At 40.1% G+C, this 15,936-nt stretch overlaps 1 protein-coding gene across 5 annotated transcripts in view; it reads left to right on the top strand.

The window, feature by feature from the left end:
* The window catches only part of SPATA5 (spermatogenesis associated 5), a 145,257-nt gene that overhangs the window by 40,338 nt on the left and 88,983 nt on the right, over nt 1–15,936 (top strand). For 4 of the 5 annotated variants that reach the window (XM_053403465.1, XM_053403466.1, XM_053403464.1 and 1 more), the window contains exon 14: nt 4,527–4,653. In XM_053403465.1, the coding sequence (XP_053259440.1) occupies nt 4,527–4,653 (127 nt within the window). Of the gene's footprint in view, nt 1–4,526; nt 4,654–12,137; nt 13,548–15,936 lie in introns of those variants that run through there. The other variant, XM_053403467.1, reaches the window with a different exon arrangement.

Here is a 15,936-nt window from a genome sequence, read left to right as displayed (position 1 = left end):
AGTTTATGCTCTCAGCTGTTGTAGATGATCTTCAAAGAAATTCTACATATAACTTGTGAAACAGATTCTGTGGGGATGGGTAGTTAAAAATTTATCTTCTGAGTAGTTGAGACGTTAACATTTTGTGTCTCATACTGCTTTAGCAGCCATAAAATTGATAACCTTCACGTAGTCATACCTTGGGTTAAATGTGCTTCAGGTTGAGCGTTTTCAAGTTACACTCCGCAGCATCCCGGAAGTAACGGAGTGCATTACTTCCAGGTTTTGCCGCTCGTGCATGCGCAGATGCTCAAAATGATGTCACGTGCATGCGCGGAAGTGGCAAAACGTGTCCTGCGCACGCGCTGTCACGTCTTACGTTTTACTCAGGATGCGAACAGGGCTTCAGAACGGATCCCGTTCACATCCAGAGGTACCACTGTATGTCTGACTTCTGGTTCCTTAGGTTAGTCCTTCCCTTCTCTTGCTAGGCTCAACTACTATGTAGGTTCTGTAGGCGTGGAAGCTCACAGGTCCTTGTTAGGCCACCTTGGGGTTCTTTGTGTCTTTCTTTTAATGCATGAATTGTGTAAAGGTCACTCTTATTTTTTTTGTTGGCCCTGTTTCACTTCTAAATTACTCCCTCCTTAAATCCAACCTTCAGTCTCCCAGGGGTAACAACCCACCTGTTAAGTATAACTTGTTAAGTTGGCATACCTGACAACTCCGTTTTGCTCACAGTAATAACTGTTGGAGAGCTTTTAAATCAGGGGCAGGGAACCTTTTCAAGCCACATTGCCCTTTGGGAAACCTTCCAAAGGCCACTTGCCAGTGGTGGATGACGACAGTGGCAAAAGTGGGTGGAGCAGTGGACATAAATGTTACCTCTGTACATTAGGTTAGTTTCCACATTCCAACAGCATTGTTCTCCTTCATCTAGACAAACGAAGCATTATCAACATTCAGTGGTACATTCCACCCAAGCAAAAATATTCAAGGTGCAAAGCAGAACTAGTGGGTGGATGTGTTTTAGGGAGAATTATGAGGGCCAGACATAGAGACCAGGAGTGCCACATTGGCCCAGTCTTGCAGTGCACTCTTATGGATGGTTTGAATTTTCTAAGTGACTGGTGACAGAAGCAGGTTAATCTAGAATTCCAGGTTAATCTAGAATGCAAGAGCATGCTGTTGCAGAAATGTTGCTGTTTGTAAACAATTCCAAGAGGTGGTCAGCTTGTTGCATTTTCCAGATAGCAACCGCTGATTTCATTAAGTATGGGTGTCAGTGTAATTATCTAATGATTTTGGCTCAGTTTATTACACCTGCTTTTATTGTGAATTCTATAGAAAGTGGGAGTATGGAAAATCACTCTATTCAAAACTGTGGGTGGAAATAGGTACCATGAAAGTTTTACAACTTTGCCTTTTAAAACACTGTGAAATCACAAAGTTGAATGTACAGTGGTACCTCGGGTTAAATACGCTTCAGGTTACATACACTTCAGGTTACAGACTCCTCTAACCCAGAAATAGTACCTCAGGTTAAGAACTTTGCTTCAGGATGAGAACAGAAATCGTGCTCTGGCGGTGCGGCAGCAGTAGGAGGCCCCATTAGCTAAAGTGGTGCTTCAGGTGCTTCAAACACAGTTTCAGGTTAAGTACGGACATCCGGAACAAATTAAGTACTTAACCCGAGGTACCACTGTACAAGATAGACAGCAATTGGAGTTGGTATTTTATCTTAAAGGCACTGTAGGAAGCTCATCATTTCACTCTTAAGTCTTGCGCTCCTGACCATTCTTCAGTAGTAACCTTTTTAAAAAGCTTGTTTCTGTCATTGCTATTGATTCCCTAAGCTTCAGACAGCTGTCATTGGACAGGTGAACAGGCACACGTGCACACCTCACAAACATTGGCATTCTGTTTGGCATACAGTCGGGTTTGTTGACAGGAAACTGTTTTGCATCAGTTTTTGCCTGATTACTATTTCTGTAGTGCTGGGATGGTGACATCATGGTTCACAGGTCAGCTGGCGCTGGTGGGGAAGAAACGCTTATTGGCTGGATGCTGGTTTTATAAATGGGTCTGAAAGGTTAAACATAATTTGTGTATCTGAGTTGTCCTTGCGTCAAAAACCGAGAAAGCCTTAATGAGCATTGCCTGCTTTAATTTGAAATTCTTGTTGGGAAATCATGGGAAAATGGAAAAAATACATGCTTGTATGTCACCCCTCAGATTAACAGTTTATGCAGAGCTCAAACATCTGAGCACACATGCTGCTGACGCAGTTCTGGAGCAGCTGGTGGAGAAATCTCCTGCTATAAATGTCTGTCTGTCTGTCTGTCTGTCTGCATTTTTATAGGATAGCCTGTTAAGCCAAAAGGGCTTGTTTACTTGTAGGAGTCATGCTAAATATGGTGTGTAATCTGACAGCTGAGTTCCATGCATAAAGGAAAGCACGGCAGCTTTGGGCTACATGGAGGACTTAAATCTATATTAATATCAGTGTGGGCAGGGGTCTTGTACAGCAAAGGAGTACAGGGTAAATGCTTATTTGGAAAGCAACCAAAATAAACATGAAACGTTGCATTTTAGGTTCCGGAAGCATATGCAAAAGGAAAGTAATTCTACTTTTTCTGTTTCCTTTCCTTTCTGGTCCTTAGTTGATTCATTTCCAATTGGGAGTTTTGACATGTGCAAGTATCTGGATACTAAATTCTGTGACTAAGTATTTGTCATCTTTCCTTCATTCCCACTTCCCACCTGTTCCAAATTTTCAGCTCCACTTAGCAGCAGTTGTTCAAGGGAGCTTTTGGAACAAACTGCACTCTTCCAGGGCATTTCTTGGGGTTGGTTATCTGTGTAGATAACACCAACTGAATAAAGTAAGAGAGCAATCCAGCTAAAGTTGATGACTTAATTCTCTGTTCTGTAGGCGAGTAAAACATGTGTCTCCTCTGAAACCAGTGGGAATTAAGACTGCACACACATTAGGGAGCAAGTCCCATTGAACTCAATGAGACTTATTTTTGAGTGAGCATGCTTGGGATTATGTTTCAAGAAGGTTTTATTTTGTCAGGTGTCATTGCCAGAGTTTGTACTTGTAGATAAGAGACAGCTAATATGAGAAGACAAGAGTGTATCTTAGCTGCGCTATTCACTTCCCTGGTTTTGCCCCATGTGCACCCCACATTAGCTATGCCATAAATCAAAATTAGGACAATTATTGCACAAGACCCAATTGTAAATGCTACTGAGGGCAGGGCTCATAAAATGGAACAGACTCTTGTGAAAGCAAATATAAAAAGCTCATATGTCAGCAGGATCAATCTTGTAAAACAAGCTTTGCATCTGCCATTTTGTACCTATTACATATTTAAAGTAATAAATGTGGAAGTTATAATTAAATACACAACTGCATTTTTGAACTCACTTTTTCACATGTAGTTAATAAAAAAAAAACCCCACACAAAACACAAATAGGCTAACTTCTGAAATCTCTTCCAGGAGAAAAATGTCTTTTCTTTTTGAGACTTAACCATTTGGTGATTTCAAAACAACATATGTATTTAACATCTGGAGCAACAGCCGTGCAAAATTAATAAGAAGGTGGTTTTATGGGTTAGCTGGCCACTGCTCAGTTTGGTCTTACTTGGGGAAGGTGGAAGAAATGAATCTGTAAAAGGCCTTCATTTCACTTACAGTGTTGGATGACCTGCATTGGTGGCAAAACTAAAGCACTGTCTGAGCAGCGTTTTAATGTTGCCAATACATCTTTACGAAATCAACCCGTGCGAATGCCACAATAAATTACTTGCCAAGTTCTGACATACTTTGTTTTGTTGGTGTTTGGTAGCCAAGTTGGCAGGAGTTGCAGGAAAAGGATACTGGTCCCAAAACAATAGCTTCAGTTTTTAAGAAATTGGTTTCATGTTTGTGTTCTTGTTGGTAAGCCCTGTTTAAGTACATCCAAGCCATTAGTGATAATGGGCAAAGGGAGGGGGGAGTCAGTTACACTGATATTTTGCTGAAAAATAAACCACCAACAAATTCATGACCTGTCAATAACTTCCTCTTTCAGAATGTGGAAAGGAACTAGGCTATCCTTGACTTGATCACATAGCAAATAAGGAAAAGCTGATACATCAGATTAATGTAGCACAGGGATGGAGAACCTTCGGCCCAGGGACCAAATAGAACTTCTAAGCATCTCTATTTGGCCCTTTGGATGTTGTCCAGGCCACTTGCTTGAGTGCTTTTGCCTAGCCAAACATGTCCTTGAACAGTGGCAACGCCTCTTACGTGCTTGAAAGGAGGATGGATGTGGCATTTGTAGAAACATTTGACTTTTGCATGCCTGGAATTTATTCTCCTGGACAAAGGTTAAGACCCACACCATTGCTCTGCCCAGTTTTTCCTCTAGTCCCTCTCACCAGTGGCATGCAGCCCCTGGAAGGTTGCCTATGAGGGAATGTGGTCCTCAAGCTGAAGTAGTGTTTAAGAAATGAGCACCCACTACTATGGCTTTCGTTTTGTATTTCCATTAGCTCTTCAAGTTCTGGGAATGTGGCAGACCGCATCTTGGCACAGCTGCTGACAGAAATGGACGGGATTGAACAGCTAAAGGATGTGACTGTTTTGGCTGCGACAAACCGACCAGATATGATAGACAAGGTAAGAGGTTTGGGCACTTGCCCCTACTTTTGTTAAAACTACTTTATTGGAAGTGAAATGTTTTAAGATTGCAGTCAATTGTAGTCAAACGTCTTTGTAAAGTACTGGATTTTTTAAAAAGGGTTTTTGTATAAGGCTCAACAAAAACAGTTGTTCTCCTGGTTTTCAGAAGAAACAATGGTTTGCTCCACCAGTGCTGTTTCTTCAGCATTTTTTGAAAGCAATATGCAAACTGACCACTAAGACCCCTATGCATTTACAAGGCAGTAGGATAGAAATGTTTGCTGCAGCCGGACCAGCTTTGAGCGATTTGGTCTGCTTGGGATCTTGGGGTCCTTTGTTTCAGGATTAATGGACCATTTTGTAGAGTTGGCCAGCCTTGGAAGTACTGTACCTTGAAACCTCAGAACAAAATACATATCTCCAGTCCATGTGGGGTGAAAGGAAAATTTTCTTTCCATAGGCAAGAGGGAATTTTCCCCACACCCGTCAGTTACCTAGCCTGTGATACACTGTTGCTTTCCTCCGATAGATTGTAGGTAGTCATTCAGAGAATGTTTAAGCAAATTGTGCAATGTGTCTTTGTTCTCTCAAATGTGTTTTTGTTTAGAATTGCATCCAATCTCCTAACTTTGCACCTTCATAGACATCGAGGATGATAGCTTGTTAGCCCTCCCTGAATTGAGTGCCCTTCTTCGTAAGACAAAAACAGAAATTTGCCAGCAAGAATGTCCTTTTCTTGGCTTCCATCATCCATAATACCTCTGGCATCTATTTGTAATGGCAGGCTAGAACAGAAGAAGCTGTTACAACCCCAGGGAACTCTGTGATTGTTTCACAACAGGAAGTAATGTGTGTGTAGCTGAAGAATTGGATTGCTTTAGCTCCTGCTGGGTGAGATCTGAGTGTCAAACACATTAGCTGGGATGCCTAGAGCATAAGGGCTGAGAATGAAGTGATAGTTTGTGGTTTGTGATGGCACCCTGGTGTTTCTGACAGCTCATCCCAGCAGTGTGCAGCAGTTGCATCCTCAAGTGCCCTATTTGCATGAGAATGACAGGATGTGATTGGACAAATGAAGATTAATGAGAGAGTGTAGTGTCAGTGTGCTATATTGTCTTTAGATTCATGGTGCTCTTTGTTTCATTACCAGTGAGAAACTTCAGTGTAGCATGGAACAGAAACTGGGGGAAATATAGTGAATGGAAAATATGACCAGAGTTTAGATCTGGTTTCATTTAAAACCAAACCATGTTCATCCTGAACTAAAATGCAAAATATATGTGCTTGAATGTAAAACAGTGGATATCCACATCAGACTGTGTTCATGCATCCAAGCTTCATAGATTAGGGGCATCATGTTGGTTTTTCTGTCATTTGCATAGCAGAATAGGCTCCTCTAGAATCAGGGTGATGCTGTGCACATGCTAGTAGCATTATCAAAAAATTCTCTCACAGTGTACTGTACCTACATTTTGGGGAAATTCTTCCTTAGTGTCTGCTTTGGTATTAATTTGTTGAACCAGGAGTTGAAAATTCTCATTCTGCTGCCCTGTCAATTGGATCAAATATAGAAAGGTTGCTTCTTCTCGTTGGTTCAAAGGAAAGTTGTTTCCTCTTATTATGTTATGAAATTTAATATTCCAGTAAAGGCAAAGGGACCCCTGACCATTAGGTACAGTTGTGGATGACTCTGGGGTTGCGGCGCTCATCTCGCTTTATTGGCCGAGGGAGCCGGCGTACAGTTTCCAGGTCATGTGGCCAGCATGACTAAGCCGCTTCTGGCAAACCAGAGCAACACACGGAAACGCTGTTTACCTTCCCGCCGGAGCAGTACCTGTTTATCTACTTGCACTTTGACATGCTTTTGAACTGCTAGGTTGGCAGGAGCAGGGACCGAGCAACAGGAGCTCATCCCGTCGCGGGGATTTGAACTGCTGACCTTCCGATCGGCAAGCCCTAGGCTTTGTGGTTTGGACCACAGCACCACCTGCATACATATTCCAGTATGTGTTGTATTTGGCTTGCTTTTAAATCCTAAGAGATATTCTGTGAAAAGATAAATGAAACTTTACAATACATTTAAACCTCAAGGGTTAATTACATCAGCCTATCAACTGCTGCTAGTTAATTTCTCATGAATATTTGAGTTACTAATTTTTTTGCGGTAAATGGCTGAATTCAAACAGGCTAAAAATATTGGTATTTGTAACACTTCTGAATGATGAAGTGTTCTGAGTTATTGAAGTCACAAACTTGGACCATTATGTTTTCATGTCTATTTATTCCTCTTTCTCCTGGAACAAGTATAGCAACAACAATCTTCATTATTGGAATGTTTAAAAATATTGGGTATTAAAGGTGTGCATACAATACAAACTGTACCACTAGATGGAAGCAAGAGAAGCAACTTCCATTATCACATAAATGAATGGTTCTTGTCTTGGAGTGTATTTTAAATTTCTTTATACTCTGTACCCATAACAAATGTTTCTAAATCTTTTTTTTTTTACTAACACAATTTTTTTGAAAAAGTTCTTGTAAATTCTCTTACTACTTCTGCTATAAGATCAAAGCTACACCTCACACTCTCTCTGCAGAGGCCATTCACAGGTGGGAAGTGAAATTAAAAACCTCTCTCTGAAAAAGACCTGTTAGATTTTACTTGGAAGACTCTTATCTGGTGCTGATCCAATGTCCAAAAGACAGTGGGGCTGTGTTAGTGGAGTTGAGTGTTAATTAAAAGTAGTTTAGTTTTGATGAAAAATAAAAAGTGAGTGATTTGGCAGAATCAGTAACAAGTTTTTAAGTTTTTGCCTCCAGCGAAAAAGCAGTCTTTCCTTTTGAGAAACATCAAAGTTCTGCCCGTCTGGAGGCTTATGAAAGAAATTCAAATATTCAAGTTTTATGGGTGAACTAGTAAAGGGAAAGGGAAAGAATTTCAATACATAAGTTATCTGGCAACATGTTGAAGTTGTCATAAATCAGGTAATCTGAAGCTGTAAACATGTTCAGCATTTGTTTCGTCTGGAACAAATTGTTGTTATTGTATGATGCTCATTTATGTATTTCTATTGGGCTTTTCAGTCTTGCATCTGATTGGTAAATGCAGTGTTAAGTGCTGTTGGTTTCAGGAAAATTTTATCATCAGATTTAAATAAGATGTGAGGAATAATTTATTTCTTATAATTTTCTGTCATGGTAGTGGTCCTGTAAGTTGAATATAGCAATGAAATTAGCTTCACAGCAGAGATATAGACTGAATATGCCCATGCCACTCCTGAATCAAAAACATATTAATATGAACCTCTCAGGCAGACCCATGAAGAAATTGTTTCACTCCCTTTTCACTCCTTTAGTCATGAGAGTGACTTTTAGAAGGTATCCTTGTGACAGCAAAGCAATGTTGGGAGAATTTGAAGTAACATGTGTAACACTTAAACTAAGTGTTTGACAGAGAATAGGAGTGACACACTACTGTTCTAAGAGTGTGCAGTTTGGATTACCATTATGATTGGTAATTCATTGTGATACCCATCTGTGTGAGCTGTCTGTTGGCTGCCACCTGCTTTCTGCCTTCAAACTTCTGTGCCGTGCAACAGCATTGTAAAATGGCGCCACTAACTGCATGTGACAGCGGTGATTGTTTCTGCCACAGTATCTTCACCTCATTGTTGCAGTGCTGCACTGTACCTGGCTCATGATGTTAGTGTGATGCCACAGGCTATGTGATAAGCTTGTGAAGTTAGGGCCTGAGGACCTTTGTCTTTTCCCTGAAGTGATGGCTTCCTTTTTTTTGGTAATACTTGAATACATCGCACCCTTTTGAGTATTTGGGAATACTGATCTAAGGACTTTAGAGCTGGGAGTTTGTTATAATGTGTCTGTGTGCATCACAATTTTCAGCACAAAGAGCAGTACATCATTATTTCTGACTGCAGTGTTGTTGTTTCTGAAGAATCAGAGGTCATTGAAGAATCAAAGGTCATTGTTGTGTTTAAAAGTACAGTGGTACCTCGGGTTACATACGCTTCAGGTTACAGACTCCACTAACCCAGAAATAGTGCTTCAGGTTAAGAACTTTGCTTCAGGATAAGAACAGAAATCGTGCTCTGGCGACGCGGCGGCAGCAGGAGGCCCCATTAGCTAAAGTGGTGCTTCAGGTTAAGAACAGTTTCAGGTTAAGAGCGGACCTCCGGAATGAATTAAGTACTTGACCCGAGGTACCACTGTAATAGGGAAAAAATGTGAACACACCAAATCCTACACTTCACATAGTCTTAAGAATCTTGCCTATCAAGGTTCTTACTGGGCTGTTGTTATTTTTAAACACTAAATATTTTTCTCATATTTTTCTTATTTAGTATTAGTTTCCTTTATGTTTATGGGCTTGCTTTTTAAATAAAATCAGCCTGGCTTTATTTGAACGTCAGAAAACTAGTTTATAATGTTTTAGAAACCCTGTTAAACTTAGACTCGGTGTGTGTGTGTGGAAACAACAGAAATTCATTGATTCTGACATGACCTCTGAATTAAAATATTTTCACATGGCACTAAAAACTGAGCAAATATCACAAGCTTGATGCTACCACTGTGGGGGACGTGTCTCATGCCACCATCCATCAGTAGGGCTGATGGAGGGGGGAACGTTGAACAGGGCCTTTGTAAATTACCTCTGTGAGGAGTCAGGTTCATACTAGAAACTGGTGTGTGAGGTAATCAGGTCTTTGACAGTTAAGATCTTAAATAGCAAAATCAGCACCTGTTTTTGAATTGGGATTGGAAGCTTTCCAGGAACAATGAGGTCCAGCATCTTCATAGACTAAGAATAGTCTAATTAAATAATAGGGCAGAGTTAAGGCAGGTTTTAGACAATTCCTTAATTTAAATGAGGAGTGTGCTAGGAGACAAGAAATATTATTGGTTGTGATATGGCCCCACTGAACTCTGTCAGCACTGTGTTATTGACATCAGCAACAATTTTGCCTGTAGGGTGTTCCTTATTTATTGATTGTATGCTGACATTCATAAAGGTGTCTGAATTGTTTCCAGTGGAATTTTCAGGGTGCTTTCTTTAAGCATAGTAAATAAATATTTCCAGGTGTGCAGAAGTAATCCCCCCCTTCCAACCCTTCAATTGTGAAGGTATAGAGAGTGTGGTAAATCAGCCTTGAGGCTGCTGAGTTGTCTCCCCCCTCCCCCCTTCTTTGTGGTGACAGTTGAAGAGCACAGTGACTTTTTCACTTTAGATTTATTATCTGCCAGACAAAACAAGATGGTAGAAGAACTTGTTGGGCTGCATTTGTAAGCTTTCACAGCCATACCATAAAGACTTGGATAAATGTGGCTGCTTTTCTCCATAAAAGCATATACAGATAAATTAATTTATTTGTGAGAGAGATTATATGAAATTAAATTCAAGTATAGTAAAACATAGCAGAAAGCACCTCTCACAGCAACACATTAATGTGCTTTTCAGATAAATGCTTACTTATAAAATATTTTGTTTCAGTCCACATAAAGCTTTCTGAAAACGCCTATTGATTTATGTTGCTTCTAAGCCTTCTAAGGTGACTGGATGCAAAGTGTCACGAGACATTTACACTATTAATAGTTGTACAAAAGAATGAATTTTATTAGGTGTAGCTTGTTATGTGGGAGATGAAATCTGCCTCTTTTAGTCCTACTCTTCTCTGATTCTCGTGACTTTGCTAAAAGGGTGGGCAACCCACAAGACTCCAGATGACAGACAACAACTCCCATCAGCCCCAGCCAGCATAGGATGATGGGAGTTAGATGATGAGAATTGTAGCCCCCCAACATCTGTGGGCTACAGCTTTCCAATCTCTGCTCCACTGTGAATTTCTGTTTGAGATACCAGGCTGTTCCTAGGAGAACAAGTTCTTCCATCTGGAGCAGTGCAAAGGCAAAATAGTGATGTCAGAATGTACTTGTATGGATTTTGCTTTATCTCCTGCTGCTCACTACTCAGCAGTGAAATTGTGCATAGGAATTCAAGTCTCAATGAGGGTGTGGGTACGTACAGGGAATTCTATGACAAAGAAAGGTTGCCTTTGCTAACAGGTGAATTTCACTTTTATATTTGCCAGCATTTTAAAAAACCGTTTGAGCCTTTAAACAGTTGTAACGGAGGTAGGGAGCTATTATTCCAGTATAGTTCCAGCAGCAACATAAATTCTCCCATTCCTATCCATCTGCTGAGTCAATGCTCATGGCTGAATTGGCTCTGTCTTTTTTCCTCCTCCTGAGAGACTCTTCCTTTTGAGGAGACTAGCAACCAAATGAGTGCTTCTGTGTAGACTCTGGGTTCTCCACCAGGTCTTCTACCACCCTTGCTATGTTCATGTTTCAAGTTTATGAAATTTAGCATAATAAAATTTACCCAGGAATAAACAGTAGTGTAATGGAAACATCTCATATTGATAAATATACAATAAATTAAACAATCCAGTAATAATTCGTAAGAAGGACTGAAAATAAAAATAATAGAGCATAATGCAGATAAGCAGCAAGTTATGATATGCTGCAAGAAGAATAAAGCAGAGGAGGAAATATGTCAGAAGAGTTGTGTTCCTTGCAAATATGCGAGAAATAATTCATGAAATTTGCAGGTGTTTTTTGGGACCCTATTGCACTTTGGATGCTTTAAACAGCTATAAGGCAAAACTTGCAGTTTAGCTGTGCATTGACCTTCTTTGCATACTTTTACTTAAGGGGAGAAAATGGAGAACATGCGTTTATCAAGGTCTCAGGCTGCCTTAGGACTGCTGTGGGTTCTTCCATGTCCTCAGTTGGACTGGAGGTCTTTTCCTCAGAGGAGGTCTCCCTGAGACACTAGCTGAGCAAATCCTGAAACAGGTTCAGTTTTTCAGTGCAAACTTTCTTTAATCGATCTTTACCTTGAATTAAGAGGAATTTTAAATGCCTGTTGTTGTTGTTAATTTATTTCTATACCGCCCTTTATCAAAAGATCCCAGGGCGGAGTATTACACTGAGAACACATTTTACAGAGCATCATAATAAAAACATAATAAAAAGCACAATAACAGACAGCATAATAATAAAATAATCATAATAATAGCCCCTCCCCAAGCTTTAACGGGCCATAGATTAATTAATAGCAAAAGGCCTGGGTAAAGAGGAATGTTTTTGCCTGGCGCCTAAAGGCATGTAATGATGGTACCAGGTGAGCCTCTCTGGGGACAGCATTCCACAGTCAGGAATCCACCACAGAAAAGGCCTGTTCTAATATTGCCATCTAAACCTATACCATAACCACTGGAGAGACTATAGAAATTGTCACCAGGAACCCCTCTAACATGGTTAGAATACTTGCGAAAACAAAAGTGTTGTGAAGAAAATGATATATTAAAATTGTAAGTTACTTGGACACATAACCTTTGAATGCTTGTTTCAAGAGGCTGACTTAGTGAATACAGGGCTGTTTTTTGTTGTTTTTACAGATATAGCAGATGTTGGAATAATAAAATCATCTCATGTGATCAAATGGGGGAAATGCTTGGAATAGATATTAGAGGAAAGGGTTGGAAGATAATACGGTCTGGCACCCAAAACAGAGCTCTCTGTATAAGTGTAAATTAATCTGTAATCTGTAGCTCACATGAGAACAGTTAAGTAGTTCAGCAGTTGAATGGTCTAGGCTGGAGAGCTGATAACCACCTGCTCTCTCCCAAGGTCAACTAAAGCCCCTGAAAAATGTTTACATGGCTGAGGTCAGCTGACATGCGTATAGCAGCTAAGGATGGTTCCAAACCAAGGTCCTATGAGTGCTCATGGTAGGCAAGTGTTGCTCTAAGGCAAACCTTGCCAAGATAGGTCGACTCCCCAGTCTCAGGTTAGTTTCTCAACCAGCTGTACTTCTGTCTTAAGTGGATTATGTTATCTTCCTCTGTACGATAGTGTAGAGATTAATAGTTTTATCTTGTTATAAAACCCTGTTGCCAAGTGTGACAAAAAAGGCATTTTCTTCACATTGCAAAGTAGTAATAGTTTACCATGTTCATCCAATGCTCAAAAACATTAGGAGCTATCAGTGGCTTTTGACTGTTTCCTTGCCAGATGCGGGGCACGCACAGGAAGGTTTAAGGAAGCAATTTGTCCCTTGAGCCTTTTTCAGATGAAGTGCTCAGCAGCACCAGTACATGTTCTGTGGAAGTCTACAGAGTAAGAAGAGGTAGCTTCAGCCAGTTGGTGAGGCAAGCCTTATTCCATTACTTAACAAGCCAGCACGTGGGCTATGTAAGCAAGAACACACGCCAGGGTGTGTGTTCATCAGTCAACATGCGAGGTGTGCGTAATTGGCAAGCACACACCCTGGAACATGTTACTGCACTTATAAAAATGGCCATTTAACTTTTATTAAAAGCGTGTAGATACAAAGTGTGCCTAGTTCTCAGAATGCTAACTTCTTCAAACAACGTTATGTAGCTTAGTTGCATTTTATCTCAAAGAATTTTTCTGTTTCACTTACGCAGAAACATTTTGTTGGCAGGCAACTTTTTCGTTTCCGAATGCTTTTCCGTCTCAAATCATACCCTTGGGGTGAAAAAAGGTCTTAGTACCCCAAGTGATCTTGAAGGACAGTTGTAACACCATGAAAAGCAAACATTGATGCTGTAGCACATGTTTCTAAGTGAGAGGGCCCCATAACTGCAGCGAAGGAGGTAAGCCGCAGGCTTTCATTTATTTGTACAGTAGTCTTTTGCCAGTATCTGTGGGCCTATATAGCTTAAACCAGTTTATTTTTAACAGAAAATAGCTACAAAGAAATACTAGTTAAGACATGTTTGTGCTAATGGCTGAAACTGGAATTTAGGCAGACTGTGATGTTTCGCCTGTCCCCCCCCCACACCGCCCCCTTTCCTGTTTTTTTAAAAATGAGTCTGGGAAAGACATGAAACAGAAATTATTATTGTTAATATTTACAAAATGTTTCATTGAGGGGAAAGCAAGTAGCAGAATACAATTCTGTGGCACTTAAACATGGTCTTCCCTATTCAACAGCTTTGTTCTACTCTATGTGAAATGTTAAGTGATAAAATGTGGGCTTTTTTGCTTCAGTTACCACTGATGGTAATTACAGAAAAGACATACCATTCTGGTGTTTTGGGCATCGAAGCAGTTCTCAAAGTATCAGCAGGTGGCAGTCAAGCCAAGCTTCAGTTTAAGCAGCTAGAGTTTAGAAGTTTAGGAGATACAGTGCATATAGGAATTCTGAGAGATACTACGTCAGGTAAGGCAGATGGGGATCTTGGTTGGGTCGAAACACATTGGGCTTTGTAAGCTGATACATGCATATACTTTTACATTGGAGGAGAGGAAATTTGGCTCCTATCTAGCTACGAATACAGAATGCTTTGCTCTTTAGAGTAATGCAATTTTAAGGCAGTTCTTGGTTGAGCTGTAGAAGTATGGAGCTCCATTGCCAATTCTTTCTGCTTGAGAATAAAATGGCCTTAGGTATGTTTGTGGGAGACATGGAGCTTTAAAAGCTGTACATGGGGTCAGAGGAGACCTTCAGTGCTACATCCTGGTAGACATTTCTGTTTGGGGATAATCCCGATCCAGTAAACAAAGGATATAAACAATATGGTGCCCTCCAGATGGGGAAGGGCCATAGCTCAGTGGCAGAGCATCTGCTTTGCATGCAGAAGGTCCCAGGTTCAATCCCTGGCATGTCTAGAAAGGGCTAGGAGATATTCTTGCCTGGTACCATGGACACTCACTGCAAGTCAGTGCAAACAGTATTGAGCCAGATGGACCAGTGGTCTGACTTGGAACAAGACAGCTTTCTACATTCCTATGTTCAGATGTTTTAGATTCCAACTCCCATCGGCCTTGACTTGTATGATTTGTGTGCTTGCAAGACATAAACTCGGCACTGACAGCAGCTTATGGTTTATGTAAGCATTCTCCCCAGGAATATGCTTGAAAAAAGTGGGAAACCTACGTAATATTTCTGAAGAGTTGAAGTACCACAAAAATTCATAGATGCAAATTCACCTGGTCATATTTATTTTGCTCTTCTGTAAAATGCAACACAAATAGTGGTATAGTCCACTGGGGTCCTGATATTGTGGTTTTCTGTCTGAGGTCTTGATATCAAATGCTGCTTTCTAAGTTACCAAGTGTTTTTTTTTTCTCTTCTGGAAATTACTCCTGTCAGAAGCAACACCATCTCAAGCTTGCTCAAACTGTTTGCTAGTCCTTATGCTCAGCAGACTTCCATTCTGCTAGCTGGGTCATGTACGCTACTTAAAATGAAAAAAACTGTGGGAAATACTGTAGATTTTCCTCACGAGTCAAGGTATTTACTGCGCATGTTTCATCTCATTATACCTTAAGGGGTTAACGTTATGCATATTAAACTAACAGCACAGTTTACACTAAGAGTTATTTAACATCTACTGGCGGTATTACTGTACTTCCTGTTTTGTGTTCACAATAAAAGGTTTCTAAAGAGCTGCCTTTGTGTAAATACTTCACTTACATTCTAGGCAAGTATATTCACGTCTTGAGCTAAACACGAATAGAGTGATGTTTGGAACGCTGCTAAAGAAGGAAATCTTTGTGCTTCATAAATGATACCCTTGAAACTTTATAAGAATATGATTTGGAAATGACATTTGTATATTTGTTTTCTCTTCTTTTATTACGCTGGTTTGAAAGTGGTGGATGGAGTGGGGTGGAGGGAAGAAAATGTTTACTGTTCATCAGTCATTTTTGTCCACATTTTGAAAAGAATTGACTGTATTTTTGTAACATACCTGTGTATTTTAAATTGAGTATGTGCATAAAAATGTAAAAAGTGTTCTAAACACTTATGAATTGTCTTAAGGGGTTTAAAAAATGTTTGGCATCTATTTTAATGCAGTATTATTATTATCCCCTTCCATTGAAAAAGATGATGTATCATTTTGGCCACTGTTTCTAAGATTAGAGTGATTAAACAAGCTAGTGAGTCAAGTATGCACAGAGCATCAACAATCTTATTTTTTAGCACAGCACATGCATTCATCAGTCAATTTTATTTGTTCAGTTCTCCACTCTTCAACATGGCACCTCCTGAGGTGAGTTATGATCATTGCTTGACAACAAAGTTAAACAAAACAATACAAAACAAATAAGAATACTGACCCAGCAAAATATCAGAGCAAATCATTATGGCATAGCTAAGTATTGGGGATGGACTACAACCTCATCATCCTTGATCACTGGCTATTCTGACTGGGGCTGGGAGTT

Source organism: Podarcis raffonei, chromosome 9 (genome assembly GCF_027172205.1).
Source record: "Podarcis raffonei isolate rPodRaf1 chromosome 9, rPodRaf1.pri, whole genome shotgun sequence".
Classification (NCBI taxonomy): domain Eukaryota; kingdom Metazoa; phylum Chordata; class Lepidosauria; order Squamata; family Lacertidae; genus Podarcis; species Podarcis raffonei.
Note: the sequence above shows the minus strand (reverse complement) of the source record. Positions and strands in the feature narration are given on the sequence as shown.